Raw genomic sequence first — 24,547 nt, forward strand, 5'->3', positions numbered from 1 at the left:
CTTTGGAAAAGAAATGAAAAAGGCCTTTTTTGTGACAACAGTGGTGCTTCTGAAGACTGTCACTGTTTGTACTGTATGAAACTGTACTTGCATTTGAAACCTTGAGAACTTTGGTTATGGTGTCAGCAGTGTAATTTGTGGACACACACTGAATGTGCTGGAGTAACACACAAAACAAAACACTTTATTTCTGCTGTCTACAGTTATATAGGATTGGTGATAATTATTTTTTTCAAAAACACCACTAATTTTGTTGCCTGATGGTCTGACATTCGTAATTCTGCTTTCAGTCTTCACTTTTTTGGGTGATTGAACTGACAAACTGTAATTGATAGTGTCTTTTATTTTTTCTTAAATACAAGTCTATTAAATATATAAAATAGCACTGTTTATCCAAATTTTTTATGTTTTCATACTCCTAAGTCATTTTACCCTAAATCAATCTAGAACTAAAATGACATAGCATGCACTTTTTACAAGAATGTCACTAATTGTGGTTTACATTAATTTAAAATCATAACACAAGACAGGGAAACCTGCAAGTGAGTGAGGCATGGTCCTGATACAAATTTTATTTTACATCATGGTTTATGAAACAATAATGAACTAAAAACAAAATGGTATATAAATTTAGCAGGGCTTCCCCTATGTTTTTGCATCAACTATGGACTTGAACGGTTTACAAAATGCAGAATGATTCATAGATGGCTCAGTTAGTGAATACAACTGCTTTAGTGCGTGTAAACCACATCAGATGCTTATGGGATACTTTGAAGACATGAATATCTCATCTTGAATAACATGAAAGAACTGATTCTGGTAAAGGGTGCTCATATCTTCAGGGAAGGACTCATTCTATAGAGAATAAAATATATTGAAAAAGCTAGAATGGAAAATACCTCACATTTCTGTAAAAGACAAGGAGCATTTGAAATTTTTAAAGGTACTAAATTCTGGTATTCAGCTGCGACTAAATTTCCAGTCATGGGAACTGTTTGAAAACCCAATTCTACCCACTACATCCAAATAGACATGGGCTGCTAAAACAGATGTTCAATCACAGACATCAAGAATCATATTATTGATGCTAGAAACTGATATAAAATGACCCAAAAAGGGATTCAAGCATGTTTAATAATGCTTAAGTTTATCTAAATATACAGTTTTATCCATACAATAGCTTACAGCTGAACTGAGTATAACTGAGTATATAATGTCTACAGCCCATTGTAGGGCATGTGAGCAAGGTCCCACCTTCTATATTATGAGAGTACATACATGCATTAATACTTGTTTGATAGTACATGAATACAACATTTCGTAATGATGTGGAATGTGTCACTTCAGCAAAATTTATCTTTACACAGAATAACTACCCTTTCTTTCTTTCTTTTTTTTTCTTTTTTTTTCAGTTATTACTTCATATCTAAAAAATCATCTATTGACTAGAAGGAATTGTCATTCAGAAATTCTTGTAATTTGTTTTTAAATGTTGGTTGCCTATGTGCCTGACTTTTAGTGCTATTTGGCAAATGACCAAAGATTTTTGTGGCACCATAATTCACCCCTTTCTGTACCAGAGTCAGATTTAATGAAGAATAGTGAAGATCATCCTTTCTTCTAGTATAGGTATGCATATCACTGTTATTTTTTAATTAGGATGGATTATTAATTAATTATTATTATTAATAACAAATTTCATAAGTGAATTTATGTATTGTGAAGTTACTGTGAATATCCCAAGCTCCTTAAATAAATGTCTGCAAGGTGATCTTGGGTGGGCTCCAGCTATTATTCTGATTACATGAGTTTGTGCAATGAATACTTTTTCTCTTAATGATGAATTACCCCAAAATATCAGGGAAATATGAAAGCAGTGAATGAAAATAGGCATAGTAGGCTAATTTACTGATATTTTTATCACCAAAACTTGCAATAACTCTAATAGCGTAAGTAGCTGAACCTAAACAATTCAGCAGATCATCAATGTGTTTCTTCCAATTCAATTTCTCATCAATGCACACACCCAGAAATTTTGAATATTCTGTCTTAGCAACAGACTTTTGTCATAGTCTATATTTATCAATGGTGTTAAGGCATTTATTGTACAGAACTGTATATACTGTGTTTTCTCAAAATTTAGTGAGAGCACATTTGCAGAGAACCACTTAATAATTTTCTGAAAGACATTATTTATAATATCCTCAGCTGATTCTTGTTTGTTGGGTGTGATTACTATACTTGTATCATAACCAAAAATAACTAGCTTTGCATCTTCATGAATATAGAGTGGCAAGTCATTAATATATATTAAGAACTATAAGAGACCCAAGACTGAACCCTGTGGGACCTCATTCTTGTTACCACCCCAGTTAGAGGACAGTGCTGATTTTTGCAGACTATCTGTACTGTTAATTTCAACCTTCTGCATTCTTCCAGTTAAATATGAATTAAATCATTTGTGCACTGTCCCTTTCATACCACAATACTTACACTTATCTAGAAGCATTTCATGATTCACACAATCAAAAGTGTTTGAGAGATCACAAAATATTCCAATGGGTGACTTTTGGTTATTCAATGCATTTAATATTTGATCAGTGAAGGCATATGTAGTATTTTCTGTTGAGAAGCCTTTCTGAAAACTAAACTGACATTTTGTTAGTAATTCAGTTTTACAAATATGTGATACTACTTTTGAATACATTACTTTTTCAAGAATTTTGGATAAATCCGTCAGAAGTGAGATTGGATGGTAGTTGTTAGCATCAGACCTGTCTCCTTTTTTATGCAATGGTTTATACAATGGCATATTTGAGTCCATTTGGAAAAAGGCCCTGTTTCAGTGAGGTACTACATATGTGGCTAAGAATCCTACTTACCTGTTAGGAAAAAGCTTTTAGTACTCTACTGTAAATGCCATCAATTCCATGTGAACTTTAACTTTTGAGTGAATTTATTATTATACTAATTTCAGTAGAGGAGGTGGGTTGAATTTTAATTTTATCAAATTGCATAGGTATTGCCTCTTCCATATACTGCCTTGTATTTTCTTAAGAATAACTGGATCCTAGTTTCTCTACACCACTTAAAAAATATGATTATTAAAAAGGCTTTCTACTTCTGACTTATTATTAACAAACTTTTCATTGAGTTTGATAGAAATGCAGTCTTCCTGTGCTCTTGGTTGCCTTGTTTCCCTTTTAACAATATTCCAAATTATTTTAATTTTATTAGCAGATGTCCTATTTCAGACATAATGCACATACTTCAGGACTTCTTAATAACTTCTCTTAATACACTGCAGTAGGTTTTATGATTTTTTCGCTGTTTCTTGATCATTACTCCTCCTATCTATGAGATACAGTTCTCTTTTCTGTTTAGAAGGTATTTTTATCCCTTCAATGAGCCATGGCGTATTAGATTGTTTCTTACAATTATATTTCACTGTTTTCATAGGGAAACTGTTTCCAAATAGACTCACAAAGGTATCATGAAATAGGTTAAATTTTAAATTAGCATCAGGTTCCCTGTACACCTCATCCCAGTGTAACTGTTGCAAGCTTTCCCTAAAATTTTCAATTGTTAAATCGTTAATTGAATGCACTATTTTGGAGGACTTTTTTGCATTACTGAAGGGAGCTATGTCATGCACTATAACTAGCTGTGCATCAGGAACAGATGGACAATTGGTGTTGAAGCAAGATGGGATATTTTTACATCCCCTCTTGTTTTGCCATCTGCCTCCTTAAATTCCTTTTTTCAGGTTTAACAAATTACCATTAACATACATGAGTATAATATGCATTTTAATAAAAGAGAAAGTTAGCCCTCAGTTTTAAAGAATACAACACAAGATCTAGTTGTGTGCTTAGTTTTATGCATGTAATTGATTTTCTAATTTATTTTGACTATTCCTAGTTAGTATCTTTCATTATAGGGTGAAGTCAGTAATTGTTTTGTAATTTAAATTCTATTGTTGACATATAAATGGATAAAAATTCTGTACTAATCATAAACATTTGGAGGAACAACTAATAGAATTCTTAAAGGATCTATTTGGCTCTATTCAAAAACATGTTAGCAAAACCAACTCTTAATTAATACCAAAGTAATTAACAGTTTTGTCTGAAGTATTGTTTTTGTAATTATATTTGTTGATTTCACGATTAAAACAAATAATTTGGCCTAACTCTTGCAGTAGAAGAAATTGTGAAAAAGTATTCAGTTAATTTAATGAGTTAAGTTTTAACTATAATTTCTGTAACTTAAACATTGAACGATGTGTAGTTTCAGTACCTATTATTGTGAGGATAAATAACAGCCTAATTTTTGGTCCCAAGACAGTCCGTCCATGGCCAAGTTTCAGACAAGGAACCTGTATTGCTTGGATCAACAAAAATGCATCCTTGAAATAAGTGAAACACAATTAGGCTATGTGTTAAAACAATGACAGTGTCTGCTCCATATGTACCTTTTTATTCTTCAAGAACTGTGAACTTTGTGATTAGGCTTTTACTGCTTGTAGATGCTCAATGATAAACTATTGTAGCAGTATGTGGAGGTTTGCCTGCAAACTATTAATGAGGCTTATCAAAAGTTAAACAATAGTGCACTGGCCATATATAACTGTGTATTATTGGGGGGTTGTGAAAAGTTAAAGAACACTACTGTGAAACACAGTTGTGCACATGTCAGCTACATTATTTCAACTGAGCGAGGTGGCGCAGTGGTTAGCACACTGGACTCGCATTCGGGAGGACGACGGTTCAATCCCATCTCCAGCCATCCTGGTTTAGGTTTTCCGTGATTTCCCTAAATCGTTTCAGGCAAATGCTTTTTATGGTTCCATTGAAAGGGCACGGCCGATTTCCTTTCACACCCTTCCCTTACCCGAGCTTGCGCTCCATCTCTAATGACCTCGCTGTCGACGGGACGTTAAACAGTAACCACCACCACCACCACCACCACATTATTTCAGGTAGTCAGTGTTGTACTTCCACACCCCATTTTTCAGCCAGTATCACAATGCGGTACATTAACACTGAGGACAACAAACGAAGAAATAAAAGAAGGTGTACCATTACACATTCTTAACATAAAAAGTTTTTAACTGATTAAATTTGTATTCTTTCCTGTACCACCTGTGTAAGAAAATCAATACTGACCTCAAATTGAAAGAAACAAGTAGTACTTCAAAGTGAAGCATTCTGTCGGACTCGTTCAGGAAATCTACATTGAAATCTCCACAAACAATAATTAGTTTTCCTCTGTCTGTCAGATAGCACAACAAAGATTCCAAGTTTTACAAAAATAGCTGAAAATTCCCCAATGGGGTCCAATAAATGGCTACAATTAGAAAGTACCATCATCTAGCTTAAGGTCACATGCACATGCTTCTATATGTTTCTCTACACAAAATTTTTTAGTTTCCAAATTTTTCACCCGATGACAGATTTTAACATATATGGTAACTCCTCCTCTCTCCATAGTGTCTCTACTTACATGTTCAGAAAGCTTATATCCACCTACATTTACCATTTCCATACCTGTGACTATATCATGTTCATACAGGCATAGTACACCTTCGACCCTCAGTTTCTAAATCTTCAAAACAAACAAGAAGCTCATCTACTTTGTTTTTTAATCCCCTGATCTTCTGATGCAATATACTAGCATTATTTTTCACTGTGGTTTTATGAGAATATTTTGACATACTAACATTATTTTTCACCCTATTTTTGAACTAGGAAACATTGGGTACTGTGTATATTGTGCAATTCATGACACTGCAGCTGGGAATGAGAGCTTAACAGAAAGAGCAATATTTTAGTGAGGGTCAAGTCATATAATGCTGCATCATCAGAGCTATAAGTTACCTGAAACTTCTATTTGTGATATTTTAACATGTCTATTACCTGCCAGTCTGTGCTTCTAATTAAGCTTAATTTCAATCAATGTTGGATGACTGGACACTGATCTTAGCCTAAGAAAGAAGTACTCCCACAAGTTTCAGTTCTGAAATGGTTTACAAAGATATGCTGACATCACTTCGAATTTTCAACCAGGTAGACACAATTATGTACATCTAAAGCAGTGAGAAGACTTCATGGATACATAAAACTGAAAAGCATGTTTCTATTCAGAACCTAGACCTATCTATCGTGGGGCTCAAGCAGAAGTAAGAAGAAGATATAATGTAAAATTGCTTTTAAGTTAAGTGACAAAAAGTGATGTGTTTCACAAAGAAATTAAAAAATTAAAAAAAAGGTCAATTTTTCCTCCACCTGCAGCCCTGAGCAAGTTCCAGCATGTCCACTGACAAGTTTCAACAAGTAGCTCAATTTGTACACAAGTAAGGATTTACGTATCATAATAAGAACATTATTCACAGTAAGCATATATTTTTGGCCAGATATGTTATCTATACTGATCACCTTGTACAGAAGACTGCAAGAAGCTCTTCAAAGTAGCACAGACCACACACACCTGATGTGTGTGTGTCTCAAGCTTTTATACTAGCAGTGCTCTGGGAGACAGGAGTTCATCTCCACACAATACTCAAAATAGTGTCTGGTCTGCTCACACAGACACAGCATGAATTGTAGTTGAAAGCTGCTCAATGATGGGCATTCTGCTTATCAAACCCATTTGGATGCTTCACATAGAGTAGAGGCTTTGCATCAAAGCTTTGGACTGCTGCTTCTGCATTTCAAAGACAAAGATGCAACAGCTCTCAGCAGCCTTGGATGGCCCACCCTAGGTAGTTTGCTGAGGCAATATTATACATATACAAATGTCTGCCTTGAGGCAATAGAGGCAAATACTCTCAATTCCTGCAATAGAAGGATCCAACAGAGTGGTCTCAATAATAGCATGTGGTTGCACTATATATATTGGATTCAGACAGTGTGTTCATTCAATAAATAAATTCATATTTATATGCACTATCAGTACCCAAGACTTTGCATTAATTCAATAAATGAAAACACACACACACTGCACATGTGTAAATAACATGCACACACTACATTTCAGTCTTATTGTGACAGTTGCACCAGCTATGAAGAGTGAGTGTGCCAGATTTATTGATGATGAGGCAAGCAAACAACTTTAACTAATGAAGATCACAAACCCTGAGCACTCACATTTAATATCTCTATGCGTGAGTGAAAAATATTGTTATCTGACATAATGATTTTTTGCCTGGTAGGATTCTTCAGTGATGTTGTGGAAATGGGGCTGGATGCTGTCAAGTCCAGGTATCTGACTGTGTGCTTCCATAATGTACCCTCTCCACTCATTCCACAGGCTCTATGTGAGATTAATTCCTGGGATAAACAACAGATGAATTCACAATTGCAAATAATGGCTACCATTAGCTGTAGAGCGGAATGTTGCCAATGAAAATTTGTGCAGGACTGGTACTTTAACCCGGATTTCCCACTTATAGCGAGCGATCGGCATACCATTTCGCTATCTGTGCATGACTCAGGGCCACACCCAAACTTCCATATGTTGTCAACCATACGTCTACAATCTGTTCTTGCGCATCCGTTATGTATATTCCTGTACAGACCAGATGTTGTACTTGAGCGTCACATGCCTAATATCGGCAGATAAATATGCTGTTGCAGTGCCTGTGTTATTATGGTGACAATGCACTGCAGTGACCACAGCTAATATAAAACACATCAGATGTATTTGCAATTGAGAATAATGACTACTATCAACTTGTAGAATGGAATGACGACAATGAAAATTTGTGACAGGCGGGGACTGGAAGATGGATTTCCCACTTATTGAGAGGGTTTGTCTTAGCATTTGCCTATCCATGCATGACTCATACCCAGACCCAAACTTCCATGCAATTGCAAATCCATCCGATGTGTTTCACAACAGCTGTAGTCACCACAGTGCATTGTCATCAGAATAACACAGGCACTGCAGCAACATATTTATCTGCCGATACTGGGCATGTGACTTTCAAGCACAATGTCTGATCTGTACTGGAATACACACAATGGATGTGTGAGTACAGATTATAGACATATGACTGATGACATATGGAAGTTTGGGCCTGGCTGTGAGTCATGCACAGATAGAAAAATGGTAAGGCGTTCGCTCCCAATAAGTGCGAAATCCGAGTTTTAGTCCTGATCCGGCACAAATTTTCATTGCTGTCATTCCATTCTACAGCTGATGGTAGTCATTATTCACAATTTCAAATTCATTTGATGTGTTTAGGTAACAACTGTGGTTGCTGCAGTGCATTGTCATCAGAGTAACACAGCCAATGCAGTAGCCTGGGATATAGCCACAGCACCTATCCCAGAGGGGGGCAGTCTGTTCACTGCACATCACAGCATTTCAGCCTTAATTAATTGAATGAATGCATAGTCTTAGGTTTTAATAGCACAAGTTGCTCTGGTGGAAGTAATAAATTCGCCATTAAATGTATTTATCTATGGAATGATCACACTATCTATATCCATTATATATAGTGTAAGCAAATGCTATTATTGAGACAATTGTGTCAGGTCTTTATAAAGAACAGTTAAAAATATGAACCATCTATATGTGTGTGTTTATACACTTATGTCTGATATTTATGTCACTGTTGTTGTGTTTCATGGAAATAAAGGCTATGATGTAACTCCACACACTAAACTCATAGAGCTGGATTCCAATGAGAGACAATTGAATATATACAGGGTGGCGCACAAAATGTGTTACCATTTTGTTTTTTAATATAAACTTTATTGTCAACACTATCAGAAAGGAACATATACTGCTATGAAGAGCCATCCTTGGAGACTTGTTCTAACTCAGCACATGTTCAATATTCCAGCATTTCATTTCCTAACTTCCTTCAAACGAACACTGAAGTTAGTGATTACCCTACAGCACATATCATCCGTAATTTCACTGCAAGCTTCAAGAATAAGTATTATTAGCTCCCTTAAATCACATGGATGTTCCGGGAAATTTTTTTCCTTTAGGTATCCCCAAAGAAAAAAGTCACATAGATTGAGGTCTGGACTATTGGGAGGCCAATTTTGTCCATCATTGAAGTGACCTGGAAACCTGAGTGAAATGATCTGCATGTCAAAATGCTCGTGTAAATACTCCAACACAGTGTTTGCAGTGTGTGACCTTGCTCCATCTTGCATGAACCACTGCGTATTGAAGGGCAAGGCAGTAGCAAGAAGCTGTGGAATGAAGCTATTGCAAAGCATGCTCAAATAATGCTCGCTGTTCACAGTTTCTTCAAAGAAAAAGGGTCCAACAAGTGCGTGACTGGAAATTTCTGCCCATGCTGTAATCCTCGGAGCATAATGTTGTCGTCCATGAAGCACTTGTGGGTTTTCAGTGGCCCAAAAGCATACGCTGTCTAAATGAAAATGCGCCTTGTCTGAAAACCAAACGTTGTTGAGAGTTTCTTCCCTATCCTCCGCCCACTGAGCAAACAGTACTCTCTGCAGCTTGTGTTTTCCAGTGAGCTTCTGTGCACAGGTCATCTTGTATGGGTACATATGGAGGTCACTTCTAAGAATGCGTTGAACAGAGCATCTGGATATTCCCAGTTGCACTGCTATGTTTCTACACGATTTCCCAGGACTTCTCTGAACAGCAGCTCGTACTGCTTCAATATTCTACGGCAAACAAACAGGCTTAGGCCAAGGTCGCTTCGCTTCCTTCCTGTACAAATTTATCATACAACCTGTGGATGGTCTTCTTGCAAGAGACCCATCGTGTGTTAAACTGTTGTGAAAAACGCCTCTGAGTCATTTCATGAAAAAGTAACACAACTGCCAACCTTTGTGTGTCATCAGTCTTCCTTTGTCAGCCAATGCTGCTTACTAGTCTCCTAGTGCCAGTATCATGAATTACGCGTCATTTAATAACTCATTTGTTTTTCCAAGTTCTGCTGGTACTGCTGTAGAGATCCCAGCGGGATATCTAATGTGCATCGTAAATTGTGAAAGAAACAATTGGTAACACATTTTGTGCACCACACTGTATGTAGTAGTAATTCAGATTTCTTCTAAAATACTATTACTACTACTCTTACTACTACTACTAATAATAATAATTCCCATGGAGGCCCGGGATAAGAATAGGCCTCCGGTATGTTCTGCCGGTCATAAAGGCGATGAAAAGAACAAACCACTTATAGGGCTAACCTCACTTTAAGTGTGATTAGTTGGTTCAGGACAGAACTAATGAAGCCTCAGACAAGTGCTGTCATGGTCGGGGATGATGCTTGAACGCTATGCCCGTCCACAATGGTAATGACACTGCTAGCCACACAGAAAATGATTAAATCCAAATAGAGGTGTTTTGCAGGATATGCTTCCTGCAACCACTCTAGAAGGAAAACAAAGACAGAGGATGAGATGGTCAGATGAAGTTAACTGACACCTCATGTTCTGTTATTACCAAGCAACAAACTTAGGAACCAACACAACTGGATACAGATCACAAGTATACACAACATTTATTACCAGACACCCAGAATTAAAATTTTTAACAGAACTATGACTAGCTGATCAGATCCATGTAGTAATAAAAAATAACAGGATACCCAAGTCAGAATTAGAAAACATCAAACAACAAGTACAACAAATACTGGAACAAAATAATGTGCAATCAGAAGAAGAAGAAAATACAGTAATGGACTCAAACATCCCAGAGCAAACAAACAAAGAACAACACGCATCAATTAAACAGTCAGAGGAAAACGAAATCTTAAGACAGCCACCAGAACAAGCACAAATAGAACACGAAGTGACACACATATTAGATATAGGAGAAAAATTTCAGCTGACATATATAGAACACAAAGACACAAATACAGACATTAGACCATTCTTGCATAGACCACCAAATAACCCACAAGTCAAAACAACAATAACAACTATCAACACAATCATACAACAAAATAAATGAAAATACAACTATGGAGGAGTTACAACTATTGGTTTATATAGGAGCACTCCCTACACTAAATATACACACTAGACAGAGATCAGAACCAACCAACACACAGAAGAAACCCACAAAACCACCATGGCAACACAGGCTACAGGTCAGAATAGAAAAACTGATAAAAGACATCAGACAGCTAACACAATTTATAAGAAATGAAAAATCAGACAAAAAAAGAAAAAGGTTAGGTAAAATATCACAACAAGAAGTGATAGAGCAATTAGATGAAAAGAAGCAGAAATTACAAGCATTAGCCAAAAGACTGAGAAGATACAAAAAAAGTGAAAATAGAAGGAAACAAAACCAAACATTCAACACAAACCAAAAGAAATTTTATCAGACAATAGATAACACGCACATTAAAATAGACAATCCACCAAACATAACAGACATGGAACACTTCTGGAGCAACCTATGGTCAAACCCGGTAAACATAACAGACATGCATGGTGGATGCAAGCAGAAACAGACACATACAAGATGATACCACAAATGCCTAAAGTGATAATTTTGCATCATGAAGCCACCCGAGCAATCAATTCTACACACAATTGGAAAGCCCCTGGAAAAGATAAAATAGCAAATTTCTGGCTAAAGAAGTTCACCTCAACACATTCACATCTAACTAAATTATTTAAAAGTTCCATTGTAGAGCCATACACAGTCCCTGATACACTTACACAAAGAATAACTTATCTGAAACCTAAAGATCAAGCAGATACAGCAAACCTAGCAAAATATCACCCCGTAACATGCCTACCAACAACATATAAAATATTAACTTCAGTCATTAAACAGAAATTAATGACACATACAACACAGAACAAAATTATAAATGAAGAACAAAAAGGCTGCTGCAAAGGAGCATGAGGATGTAAAGAGCAACTTATAATAGATGCAGAGGTGACATATCAAGCTAAAACTAAACAAAAGTTGCTACACTACGCATACATTGATTACCAAAAAGCTTTTGATAGTGTACTCCACTCATGGTTACTACAAATATTGGAAATATACAAAGTAGATCCTAAATTGGTACAGTTCCTAAACACAGTAATGAAAAATTGCAAAACTACACTTAATATCCAAACAAATTCAAATGATATCACATCACAGCCAATACAGATTAAGCGTGGAATATTCCTGACCCAGCCAGGAATTGAACCCGGGCCCTGAGGATTGACATGCTGCCGCACAGACTACTCAGCTACTGGGTGCAGACATGAAACAATAAAAGTTATTTAGAATACATAAAGGGAAATGGATACATTACTGAAAACTTTTAGTTAGATCCAAAGTGCAGGTGAGAAAATAGATCACTATCATCATCATTACCCATCAGACTCAAGATTAACTGCAGACTTCTTCATGCATTACAGTCTTTAGTTACAAGCATATGTGTTCCTCTTGCACATTTCTAATGTCTTTTTTAATTCATCAAAGACAAATACAAGGTTTGTTTTTGATTGTGGATATATGTTACAATTCACATCATAGATTTGTGGAAGCTGTTACCAAAGTGTGATATATTTCAACTTGTTATAAATAATGTGGTATGAAAGATGACAATCCGCTTCTCTGAAAAGAATTTTTTTAATACTAAAAACAGAATGTCATTCAAAAACATTATAAAGCTCTTTTTTTAAGGTTTTTAAGTAAATTGGATGTTAGTTATACAATTTAATACCCATGCAATAGAGGCTAGTGCCTGCACCTTTTGTGTTACACCTTGTCAGATGATAGTTACAATCTCTATTAGTGTTATTACTATGCATATCTTTATTTAGAATACTGTACTGCTTGTATTTTAAAATTAGTCACATAGTAAACAAGATTTCTTAATTTTTCATATAAAAGATCAATCTGTTGTTCCCAACTAAGATGCAGCAAAACAATTCATTGTCAGAGCATTCTCAATAAGTCCCCAGCTAACAACTGTTGTATCATTCTCACAAATGTAGAGTGTGCTGTGGGTATATCACTTATACAGGTTGTTTAAAAAGTGTCAAATATTTTTATAGGTTAATATCAGTGGTTAAATCTAGAAAGAGTGTATTGAAACAAATAGAAGATGATCCTGAAACAAGTGTGTGAAAAATCAGAGCTGCTGAATCCATCAACTACAGTCTTGTTTTATTTATAAGTTGTGCAAGCTCTCAAGCCACAAGAGAAATGTGCAGATTATAGTTCTGTCAATGAATTCTTGCAATTAACTCTTAAGAGCTGCAGTCCACAGCTTTCATTTTATTTACAGATGAGGCAAGAATCACACAATGTGGGATAATGAAATTTACATGATAACCAAACTTAAGCAAATTAAAATCATTTCTTGACCATGGAAGCAAATTTTCAGGCTCACCTCAGTATCAATGTGCGGGCAGGGACTATAGATGAAATACACTTATTGTGTACCATCTGCACAGTGCTGCGGTGTTAATGGCCAGCAGTTTATATACTCTTATTCATTACTATCACAATATATTCATATTTAGGGAAAATTTGGATTGGGTTTGTTTTAGTGTATGTATATGGCAACAGAAAAATTTATTATGTTTATTTTGTGTTGACAACAATATAAAACTTCTAAATTTTGAAAATGCCCTGGGGTCTGTATCTGGAAAGTATGCAGCCAATGTCTGGCTATTCTTAGAAAGAGAGAGGGGGAAAGAGAGAAGTGTGCTACCCAGCCTATTTCATATTACAACCCAATGATATTAGATTTTAAAACCCCTGACTTTTGACTGCTGCTGACAATTATATCTACAACAATTTTACTGTGCTTCTCAATGCTTGCAGTAATTCCACAACAGTAAATGTACTTTTCTGTAGCATTTTATATTAGAATAACAATGTTATAGAAATCTCTCATAAACTCACTTGTGCGCAACCACCACCTTTTTTTGGTCCGCTGGAGTGGAGAAATGACTTTGGTAACCCAAGTGCTTTACCTACAAACACATCAGAGTTCACAAATGGGTCAAAAGGAAGTCAGTTGTAACAGTCCAACTTCCAAAAATATGAACTCACCATACCAGTCAGTGACAACCATTTCCAGTTCTGTGCATGCTGGACTCACAAACTGAAAAGGAAGAAATATAAATATTCACAAATACAAGGAAGTTTGAATATTATTATGAGTGCTACAAGATACAGCAAAAATGATGAAGGAGAATGACACCAGTAACACAATGTGTCATTCAAACTGTTAAAAGTTACATATTTCCTGCATAATAACAGAGAAGATTAAAGTTTAGCAGTGACCCCAGTCCCAGAATTTATACACCTATAAGTGAATCCATAAATGCTTAAAATTATGTTTAGGATCTTCATTAATTTAGGACTCTTTTGTGTAGGGCTGCAGACATTTTTGTTCTTTTGAGACAAAGAAAGTTGCAAAGCTATCAGGTGCCTGATTACATACATCTGCCACTACATAACGTTTTCATTGGACAAGATATTTTTGTTTTACTCTTATCATGGTGGACTAGAGAGAAAAATAATTACTTATGCTCAAAGGTGCTGAATTGATGAATTGTTGGGCAGGGGGGGGGGGGGGGGGCTGAACACATGACTAATTGCATTTTGATGCAAAACTGGTAGCTTGTGTTAAAACAGAGACAATTATTTTATATTATTTATTTATCAGGTGTCTTGGTGCAATACAAGTCAAAGCTACTTGGTCATGGAATGGGTCAGGACATAGTCTACAGAATGCCAATTAGAAAATATATAAATAAAAGAAACTAAAGAATTGTGAAGACAGGAAAAAGAGGATACACGGTAGATAGTACTTTACAAAGAAAAGTTATCAACTAAAGCAATGAAATCCTGCACAAAACAGGGGTTGCCAAAAGGAAACCTTTCAATTTAGATCCAAATCTTGGAGTTTATCAATCAGTTTTTAGCTCCTGCAGGAAACGAGTTGCATATGAATCCTGTTTAATAGTTCATATATTTCTATACAATGCTTAATGAAGAGTTATCCTAGTGCAAATCATTTTTCAATTTAGTGTTCATCAAATGAATGTTGCAGTTGCCTCCGAATGAGGGAAAATAGTCAGAAAGATATCCCATGCTGGAGTGTATGTACAAGGATGGCAGAGTTAGCATTCTGCAACACACAAACAATAGCATACTTGAATTTCACAAACTCCAATCAAAGTAAAGAAACCTTCACATTTCATTAAATGGAGAGTATTCTTACAGTGAAGATAGAAGTATTCAGTTTCTGCACAAGATCTTGGATGTAATACTTTCAAGGAAACTTTTCATCTTATATCAGTTCTAAGAACTGAAAATGTTAACGTCATATCTTTTTAATGACCCTGAGACAATAAAATTTTGCTTTTACAAGTGTTTTGTGCTACAAAGTGTGTGCATTATATTTTAATGAAGTTAATTACTGGTCTGTTCTCTGAAAACCATGTGCCATTGTTATCAACTACCATATTAGCTAAACCATTTATACTATGCTCCTTGTCTTCCAGAATAATATACAAGTGATATGCAAAGGGAAAACATATTTAGTGACAAATCATTGATATGTAACACAAAAGTAATGGGCTCAGAATGGAACACTGAGTGAGCTATTCCTCCAACTTACATGAACTCAGTCAGATTCAAATCTCTTCCCTGTTTGTTGACATTGGACGAAAGCTTGTTTTTCCTACCTTCTTGATATGAAATGAACAGTTGTTGAGCTTCTTCCCTAATTCCATAATGTACCAACTTCTGCAAAAGTATTGAACACTTCTGTTAAATCAGAGAAAATGTACACTACCCTTAATCTATCAGTCTCGATAGTGAGTCACACACAAAAGAATTAGTTGCATTTCCTATGGATAATCCTTTCCCATAGCCAAAATGTGCATCTTCAATGAATTATGTGTACTGAGATGTGTCACCCAAAAACTTTTGAAACACAGTCTCTTAACTGTTTGTATTCTCTCTTTATCCCATTTGATAATGTGGTTCATTATTCCAGACTGTCAGCAAACTTACCACATCTGAAAGACACTTTGTACAGTTGCAACTGAATATTTAACACTATTATTTGTGAGCATATAATTTTTATATCCTGCACATATAATCTATTTGAGAAGAAAAATCTATTTACTAGCAATAATGAAATGCAGAAATGAATAAATGATGGAAATGATATTACGAATTTTCTAGGGAAACACAAATACAGCTATTTAATCATAGAATGAAAACTGAGACTTTATGAAACATAAACTGACTTTGGAAGTTGTACATTTATTAACAAGGTTGGTAACCAAAGGAATGTATACTAATAATTTTGCAAGTCAGTCTAAGAATGCTCAAGACTCATCCAGTACCAAAAAAGGAGAATATAGCAGATACTTCCAGGAGAAACAGATTTACTGTGTGCACAGAGTGGCCTGCAGGACATTTATTGCCTATAGCCTGACTCATGAATGATGGCAGTTTGTGGAGGCCACTCCACAGAGAATGGTTGTGTCATTGCCAGTTCCAAGTGACAGTTTCAGAAAGCGCATACAGGTGATCTGCACTTGAAGAAAGTGTGTACCAGGCGAATTATGTCTCTCACTAGTATGTATAAACTTGGATGCTTACAACCATTATCAGCCTTGATACCTTGCAGACAAATTAAATGAAAATTTGCTAACCAAATTTAATGCTTCCACTGGCTGTGAGATTCACAGCAGAGTGTAAAAGTAAATTGTGCTTCTCCATGGAAAAAGTAAATTTTGGTGGTAAAAAGAAAATGTGTGTAAATTGTAAGGACAAAATTTCAATGTTTAATGAACATATTTCCAATTTCCAATTTATAATCGGTGCTTTAAAAATGGACATGAAAAAACTTCAATCCCAGATATGTGAGACGCTGATGAACAAAGGAGGTTTGTCATCAGGAAACAAGTGGAAAACAGAAGAAAACTGTTCCTAGGGAGTGCAATCTCAAAATAACACTGAAGCCTCTATGTGTAAAAACAGTGACACTTAAGTGCTTAAAAACAGTTGATCACACATGCATAAGAACTCTATTGTGCACACTGCTGAAGATTCATTGAACACACCAGTTGGAGCCAAAAAGTTTGGAAATGAATTTGCAAAACGTAAACAGACCATTGCTAATTGAAACTTCTGTGTGTAAAAACAGTGAAACTATAGTGATTAAAAACAGTCAATCACAAGTGCATAAAAACTTTATTGTGCAAACTGCTGAAGATTCATTGAACATGCCAGTTGGAGATGAAAAGCTTGGAAATGAATCACACAAAGTAAACAAACCATTGTTAATTGACCCCCCCAAGTGCAAAAATTGGTAAACATGAGAAGATCTGTGTATTAGGGGATAGTCATGCCCAGGGAATTTCAGCAGTGTTAACACAAAAATACAACTTCAGGGCATCTGGATTCATGAAGCCTGGGGCCACATTATGAGAACTAACAAACCTGACAAAATCTAATGAAGTAACCAGCCTGACTAGGATGAGTGCATTGTTCGCCTTGGAGGAGTTAATGAAGTTTATAGAAATGAATTAGTCTAGGCAATGACAGAGCTGAGAAATTATTTAAATAATTTAACACATACGAATGTTCTCTTTGTGAGTATCCCATAGCATAATGAATTACTGAGTTGGTCATGCATAAACTGAAAAATTAGTGTCGCTAACAAGAGTTTCACAGAAATATGTACTCATTTACAGAATGTTGATGTTATAAACACAAATATTTTAGAGCAAATGTTCTATACAGCTCATGGCCTTCATTTAAATGCATCAGGAAAATAGGCTCTTGCTGATAAAATATTTACCAGTGTCTCATCTGACTATGAAGAAACCAGAACAAGTACCGATCTAAGGCCAATTACAAACCATTTTTGGCAAGCAGCAAACAGTAAAGCACCCAATCACTTTTAAATTATGATGTGGTTTAAACAAAGTAGGCCAGAAACTAACAATCAAACCATAAAACAGCCTCAAATTATGAAATGGTTCAAACCAATAAGGACGATAGTAATGAGGCACAAATTTTGCAACCTCCAAAAGTAGCTTCACCATTGATCATCACCAAGAAGCAGAAGCCATACTCAACAAACACACCAAGAATCTTTTAGGCACAAAGTCACCTGCAGAAGAAAAAGACGCCAAAATAAATTCCACCAACAACTGAAAAACCACAACAGCCAAGCAGACTGATGGAACAGCAAGCAGACGGAAAGTAGTAAGCCCACTACATCTGAAAGATTTTTTAACTACAGATATAAAGAACAAGAAGCACCCAAGATAAGTGACACCTCTACAAACAAGTCTAACCAGTCCATCCTTTATCAAAACGTTAGGGCACTTACCAGAAATTGTATAAATCAAACAATGGAATATCCAGGATGGAATGTAACAATGTAACAGGATGGAATGAAACAACCTCCATCCATATCAAACCCACTAGCCATCAGCAATACCTCCACTTTGACAGCTGTCACCCATTCCATACCAAGAAGTTCCTTCCATGCAGCCTAGACACCCATGGTCGTCACATCTGCAGTGGTGAGAAGTCCCTCTCAAAATATACCGAGGGTCTCACTTAAGCCTTCACTGACCGTAATTATCCTCCCATACTTGTAGAAAAACAAATCTCCCATGCCTTATCTTTCCAGTCTCCCACCACTTCCCAAAGTCCCACAGTCTGGCCACAGAGGAACATTCCCCTCATAACTCAGTACTGTCCGAGACTGGAGCAACTGAACTACATTCTCTGCCAGGGTTCTGATTACCTCTTGTTGTGCCCTGAAATGAGAAAAGTCCTGCCCACTATCCTTCCCACCCCTCCTACCGTGGTATTCCGCTGTCCACCGAACCTACACAATATACTCTATCCTTACACAACACCTGCTCCCAATCCCTTACTTCATGGCTCATACCCCTGTAATAGACATAGATGTAAGACCTGACACACACATCCTCCTACCACCACCTACTCCATTCTGGTTACTAACATCACCTACCCCGCCAAAGACAGGGCTACCTGCGAAACCAGTCATGTGATTTACAAGCTAAGCTGCAACCTCTGTGCTGCATTCTATGTAGGCATGAAAACCAACAAGCTGTCTGTCTGCATGAATGGCCACTGACAAACTGTGGCCTAAAAAACAAGTGAACCACCCTGTTGGTGAACACGCTACCCCTCATTTCAATGAGTGCTTCACAGCCTGTGCCATATGGATTCTTCCCACCAACACCAGCTTTTCTGAATTGCACAGGTGGGAACTTTCCCTGCAATACATTCTACGTTCCCATTACCCTCCTGGCCTCAACCTTCATTAGTCACTATTCTCACCCATCCAGCCCTCTTCCTGTTCCCATTCCAGCACTTCAGAGCCGTCATTTCACTGCCACACCCAGTCTTTTAATTTCTTTTATTTCTCTCCTTTCCGCTACTTACCTCCTCCCCCCCCCCCCCCCCCTCCATACCTTCTCTCCTGCCCTCCATCTAAACTTCAACATCTGACTGTCCACCACTCCCACCATACTATTCCTCCCCCTACCTGCCCCAGCCTCCGCCTTACCCCCACACAGTCGCCACTTCCATCATGCACTGGTGCTGCTGTATGCAGTGTGGTCTCAGCTCTCTGAGACTGCAGACATGTGTGCAAGTTGTGTTTATGTGAGTGTGTGTATGTGCATGTGTGTATGTGTGTCTACTGCTGACAAAGGCCTTAATGGCTGAAAGCTTTAATTGTGTGAATCTTTTTATTGTGCCTATTGCGACTCAGCATCTCTGCTATATGGTGAGTAGAAATTGTATAAACAATGCTCAAATATTATGCTTTACAGAACATCATATCACTAAGGGCATTAACTTATTAAATATAGATTCTAACTACAACACTGCAAGCTACTGCTGTAGAGACAACAAGGAAAGAGTTGGTGTAGATATTTTTGTCAAAAATGTTATATTTAGATCCTTAGATGTAAGTAAATACTGTCTAGAACAACTATTTGAAGCCTGTGCAATAGATGTTACAGTAGATAGCTCCCCAGTAATAGTAGTGGCAATATACAGGGTACCTGGAACTAACTTCAGGGCCTCTCTGGGGCAAATAGAATTATTTTTATCTATTTTATTTTCTAAAAATAAGGAAATGTTCATTCATGGGGATTTTAATGTAGACTTTTTAACTGAAAAAAAAAAAAAAACAAGATAGTAGGGCTCCAGCATCTGATGAATTCATATAATCTTATTCAAGTAGTTGACTTTCCCACCAGAATCACACTTGAGAGCCAATCTTTGATAGACAATATTTTTATAGATTTAAGTAGGCACCATTGCTTCACTATCACCCCTATCTTGAATGGTCTGTCTGACCATGATGGACAGATCCTCACTCTGCATGACAGTACACCCCTCAAAAAACTAATCCCCACCTGGAAATCTATTAGGATAATGACTAGTGATTCACTTGAAGTCTTTAAACACAAACTGTAACAGATGGACTAGAGCCCAGTATACAGGGTGGATGATGTTAATGCCAAATTTAATATATACATAAATGAGTTTTCAGCCTTATTTGAAGAGGTATTCCCAAAAAAGTTTCTTAGAAGCAAAGCTGGTACATCACAGAACAAACCGTGGATCACAAAGGGAATTAAACAATCATGTAAAACAAAGAGAGAACTTTACATTGCAACCAGAATGTCTAAGGACACTTCAAAAACTAACCATTACAAAATGTACTGTAAGATACTAAAGAAGATAATACAAAAATCAAAAGCATTGTATTATGACCAAACTCTCATAACAAAATTAAGACTATCTGGAACATTGTTAGAAGGGAGACAGGGAAAACCATTAGAACTTCTGAAGAACTCAAACTTAATCACGAAGGTAATCTAGTACATGACCCTGATAACATAGCCAATATTTTCAATAACCACTTCTTGTCAGTTTCAGAACAAATAGGATGCAAGGGTTCTGTTAATGAATTTTTGGGCCATATGCAAAAGACTATACACAAACATACAGGTAAAATTGACTTCAGACCTGTTGCAGCACCTGAAGTTAAAAGAATAATCATCCCTCTCATGAATTCTTATTCCACTGGGGTAGATGATATCTCTAATAATCTACTAAACAGTGCTGTGCTGACATTAGTCATGTACTTAGCCAGAGTTTTAATGCATCCTTACAAGGAACCGTGGCTGACAGACTCAAAATATGCAGTTGTAAAACCCCTCTCCAAGAAAGATGACAAAACCTAAGTCACAAATTACAGGCCAATTTACCTTCTAATGGCCTTTTCTAAGATACTGGAAAAGCTTATGTATTCGAGAATTTTGGAACATCTAAATAAATATAACATTCTCAGCAAAAGTCAATTTGGATTCCTGAAGGGACTGTCAACTGACCAAGCAATTTACACTTTAAAAATAAAGTTCTAGAACAATTAATGACAAAATGGTAACAAATGGATTATTTTGTGACTAGTCAAAAGCATTTGATACTGTGCACCACCAAATCCTATTACAGAAAGCTGACCTACTTAGCAAATAAGTGGTTAGAATCATACCTCAATTGTAGGAAGCGGAAAGTAGTAGTAGATAGTACTGATGAGAGCCATAGTGGTCTGGTTTCATCTGAATGGAGAACCATTAAAAGTGGAGTGCCCCAAGGATCCATTCTTGGTCCTCTACTATTCCTCATATTTATAAATGACCTATCTCAATGTACACTGTTACAGTACTTTTTTACTATTTTTACAGATGACACCAACATTGTGATTAATGGTCATATATTTGAAGATCTTCAATGATCTGTTGAGAATATTCTTACTTATTGAGTGAAATGGAGTAGTTGCAATGGACTCTGGCTGAAATTTAATAAGAATAATTATATTCAGTTTACTGCAACTGCTAAAACAAAGGAGGAATTAACTGTGAAATGTGGAACAGAGTCAATAGAAAGTGTTGAATCAATATAGTTTTTAGGCCTTTTAATTAACTCTAGAGTAAACTTGTCTCATCACATAATAAATCTTCAGAAGAGACTCAGCTCATCAATTTTTGCCCTACTTGTTCCCTCCAAGAGCAGACACATACACACAATGAAAGTAGCATGTTATGGATATTTCCATTCTCTTATAATATATGGTATTATATTTTTGGGTAACCAAATAATAGCAAAGAAAATACTCCTGGCCCAGAAATGTGTTATAAGAATAATGAGTGGCGTAGACTCCAGATGTACTTGTAGAAACCTTTCCGGGAAACTAAAAGTTCTTATTGTCACGCCCCAGTACATATTTTCTCTTATGGGGTTCAACAGCAAAAATATTGAGTTTCATAAAAGAAACAGTGAATACCATGGATATGATACCAGGAGAAAGTATTATTTCCACAATGAATGTAAAACCTGACCATGGTGCCAAAGGATGTACAGTTCTCTGGTGCAAAAGTTTTTAATGCTCTCCCTCCAGACATTAAAAACAAATTTGATAACCATTCCTCCTTTAGGGAGCATATGAAAAGCAATTTCTACTGGAAAGGTCATTTTACAGCTTAGAAGAGTATTTTAGCCACAATGAAAAAACCACCCAGGTCTGTGGACCAGATATTTTGAGTGTAATACACCATAGTTTAAGTTTGAGCAATGATGTAGGTACCATACCCATGTAACATCCATAGTCATGTTCACTGGTTTTTAATTTGTTTTCACTTTCTATGTGTAATGTTTGGTGTAATCTGTCATTCTTAGCACGTATGTGTATAGCAAACAAGTAGTATTACTTTTGTCTGATTGACTGCTTTAGTACTACCTGTATTGATTGTTTACTGACACACTCTATGTCCTTGTGAGTTTATCACAATTGGATTGAGAGATGTGTATCATCATGTATGCAGAATGGGTCTAAACTTGACCAGCTAAATTCACAAAATGAAAATTTTTGTTTTAGTGATTAAATAACTATGTTTATGTTTCCCAAGAAAATTACTAATATCATTCCCTTCATTTACATTTCATTACTACTAGTAAGTAGCTTTTCCTTCATTTACTCATTTCTGCACTTCATTATTGCTAGTAAGTAGCTTTACCCTCAAAATGGATTACATGTGCAATATATAAAAGTTAGATGCACACAAATAAAAAAATATTCAGTTGCACATGTGCATTGTTCTTTCAAATATGGTAAGTTCCCTGAGAGTCTGAAATAATGAACCATATTATCAAAAGCAATAAAGAGAGAACACATACAGTTACCAGCCTGTGTCTTACAAAATGAAAATTTTTGTTTTATATTATTAGGCACAATATCGGGTTTATAATTTATGATAGAGTTTTATTGATGAATCATGTAATACTTTCAGAATAATCCACTCTCATTATTATTTTAACCTGCTAGTAAGTAATGAGAGCATTTATATCACTCTTGAGTTAGTACTAACATAAGTATAGTGTTACTCAAATTTGCTTACCCTATTATTTCAATCAGAGCAAATAAGCACAAAAAAGAGAAAAATAGTAGCTATTCCTTCCCATCCATTGTTGGCTGATTGATGCAGAAACCAGTTTTCATGGTTATATGAAAAATAAAACAGGATTTTCATGCGTTGTATGAAAAATAAAATAGTCACACTTGCTAAGTTATTTTTATTTAAATTATTTTTGCCAAGTTTGAGCATCTTCAGAGTATATAAAACTGTCAAATGAAGTTCACTGTGCCAGCTACCAGAACTATATAACAGTAACATATACATAAAATTGTCTTGATGAAAACCTGGTCATCAGACTAATTGAAAGGAACTGCGGGAATCTTTGAACTGATATAGCAGAAAGCGGAGCACATATCCATATTGGCCTGGATGCCAAACAGTTTTACATAATCCGCTGATGCTTAATCTTGGCAAAACATGTAATTTTAAAAAAAATAACTTTGCAGCTGTGACTGTTTTATTTTTAATTTCAAATAATAGATGCTAATGCAAGTAATACATATGTTTATTTTATACATTCTGATAAATATGCAATCAGGAACATGAGGAATATCTGTTAATCAGTGCTTAATTACATACCTCTTGAATAAAATCATGAAAAAAGTTTCATGAGAGACACTTTATTTAAAGAAAAAATGAGTAACAAAAACGTAAGAAAATGTAGCACATGCCCATCAGCGTAGAAAATTTGATAGTAAAACTGTAATTAAATTAAACATTTAAATTGAAACTTCACAAAAACTACACTCCTGGAAATTGAAATAACAACACCATGAATTCATTGTCCCAGGAAGGGGAAACTTTATTGACACATTCCTGGGGTCAGATACATCACATGATCACACTGACAGAACCATAGGCACATAGACACAGGCAACAGAGCATGCACAATGTCGGCACTAGTACAGTGTATATCCACCTTTCGCAGCAATGCAGGCTGCTATTCTCCCATGGAGATGATCGTAGAGATGCTGGATGTAGTCCTGTGGAACGGCTTGCCATGCCATTTCCACCTGGCGCCTCAGTTGGACCAGCGTTCTTGCTGGACGTGCAGACCGCGTGCAGACCGCGTGCAGACC

General features: G+C 36.1%; 1 protein-coding gene across 2 annotated transcripts in view; it reads right to left on the bottom strand.

Moving 5' to 3' along the window:
• Positions 1-24,547, bottom strand: part of LOC126354115 (tyrosine decarboxylase-like) — a 193,229-nt gene that overhangs the window by 92,600 nt on the left and 76,082 nt on the right. For both annotated transcript variants that reach the window (XM_050003508.1, XM_050003509.1), the window contains exons 4-5: positions 14,020-14,071; positions 13,870-13,940 (exon numbers count right to left, since the gene is read on the bottom strand). In XM_050003508.1, the coding sequence (XP_049859465.1) occupies positions 13,870-13,940; positions 14,020-14,071 (123 nt within the window). The remainder of the gene's footprint in view (positions 1-13,869; positions 13,941-14,019; positions 14,072-24,547) is intronic.

This window comes from Schistocerca gregaria, chromosome 3, assembly GCF_023897955.1.
Source record: "Schistocerca gregaria isolate iqSchGreg1 chromosome 3, iqSchGreg1.2, whole genome shotgun sequence".
NCBI lineage: Eukaryota > Metazoa > Arthropoda > Insecta > Orthoptera > Acrididae > Schistocerca > Schistocerca gregaria.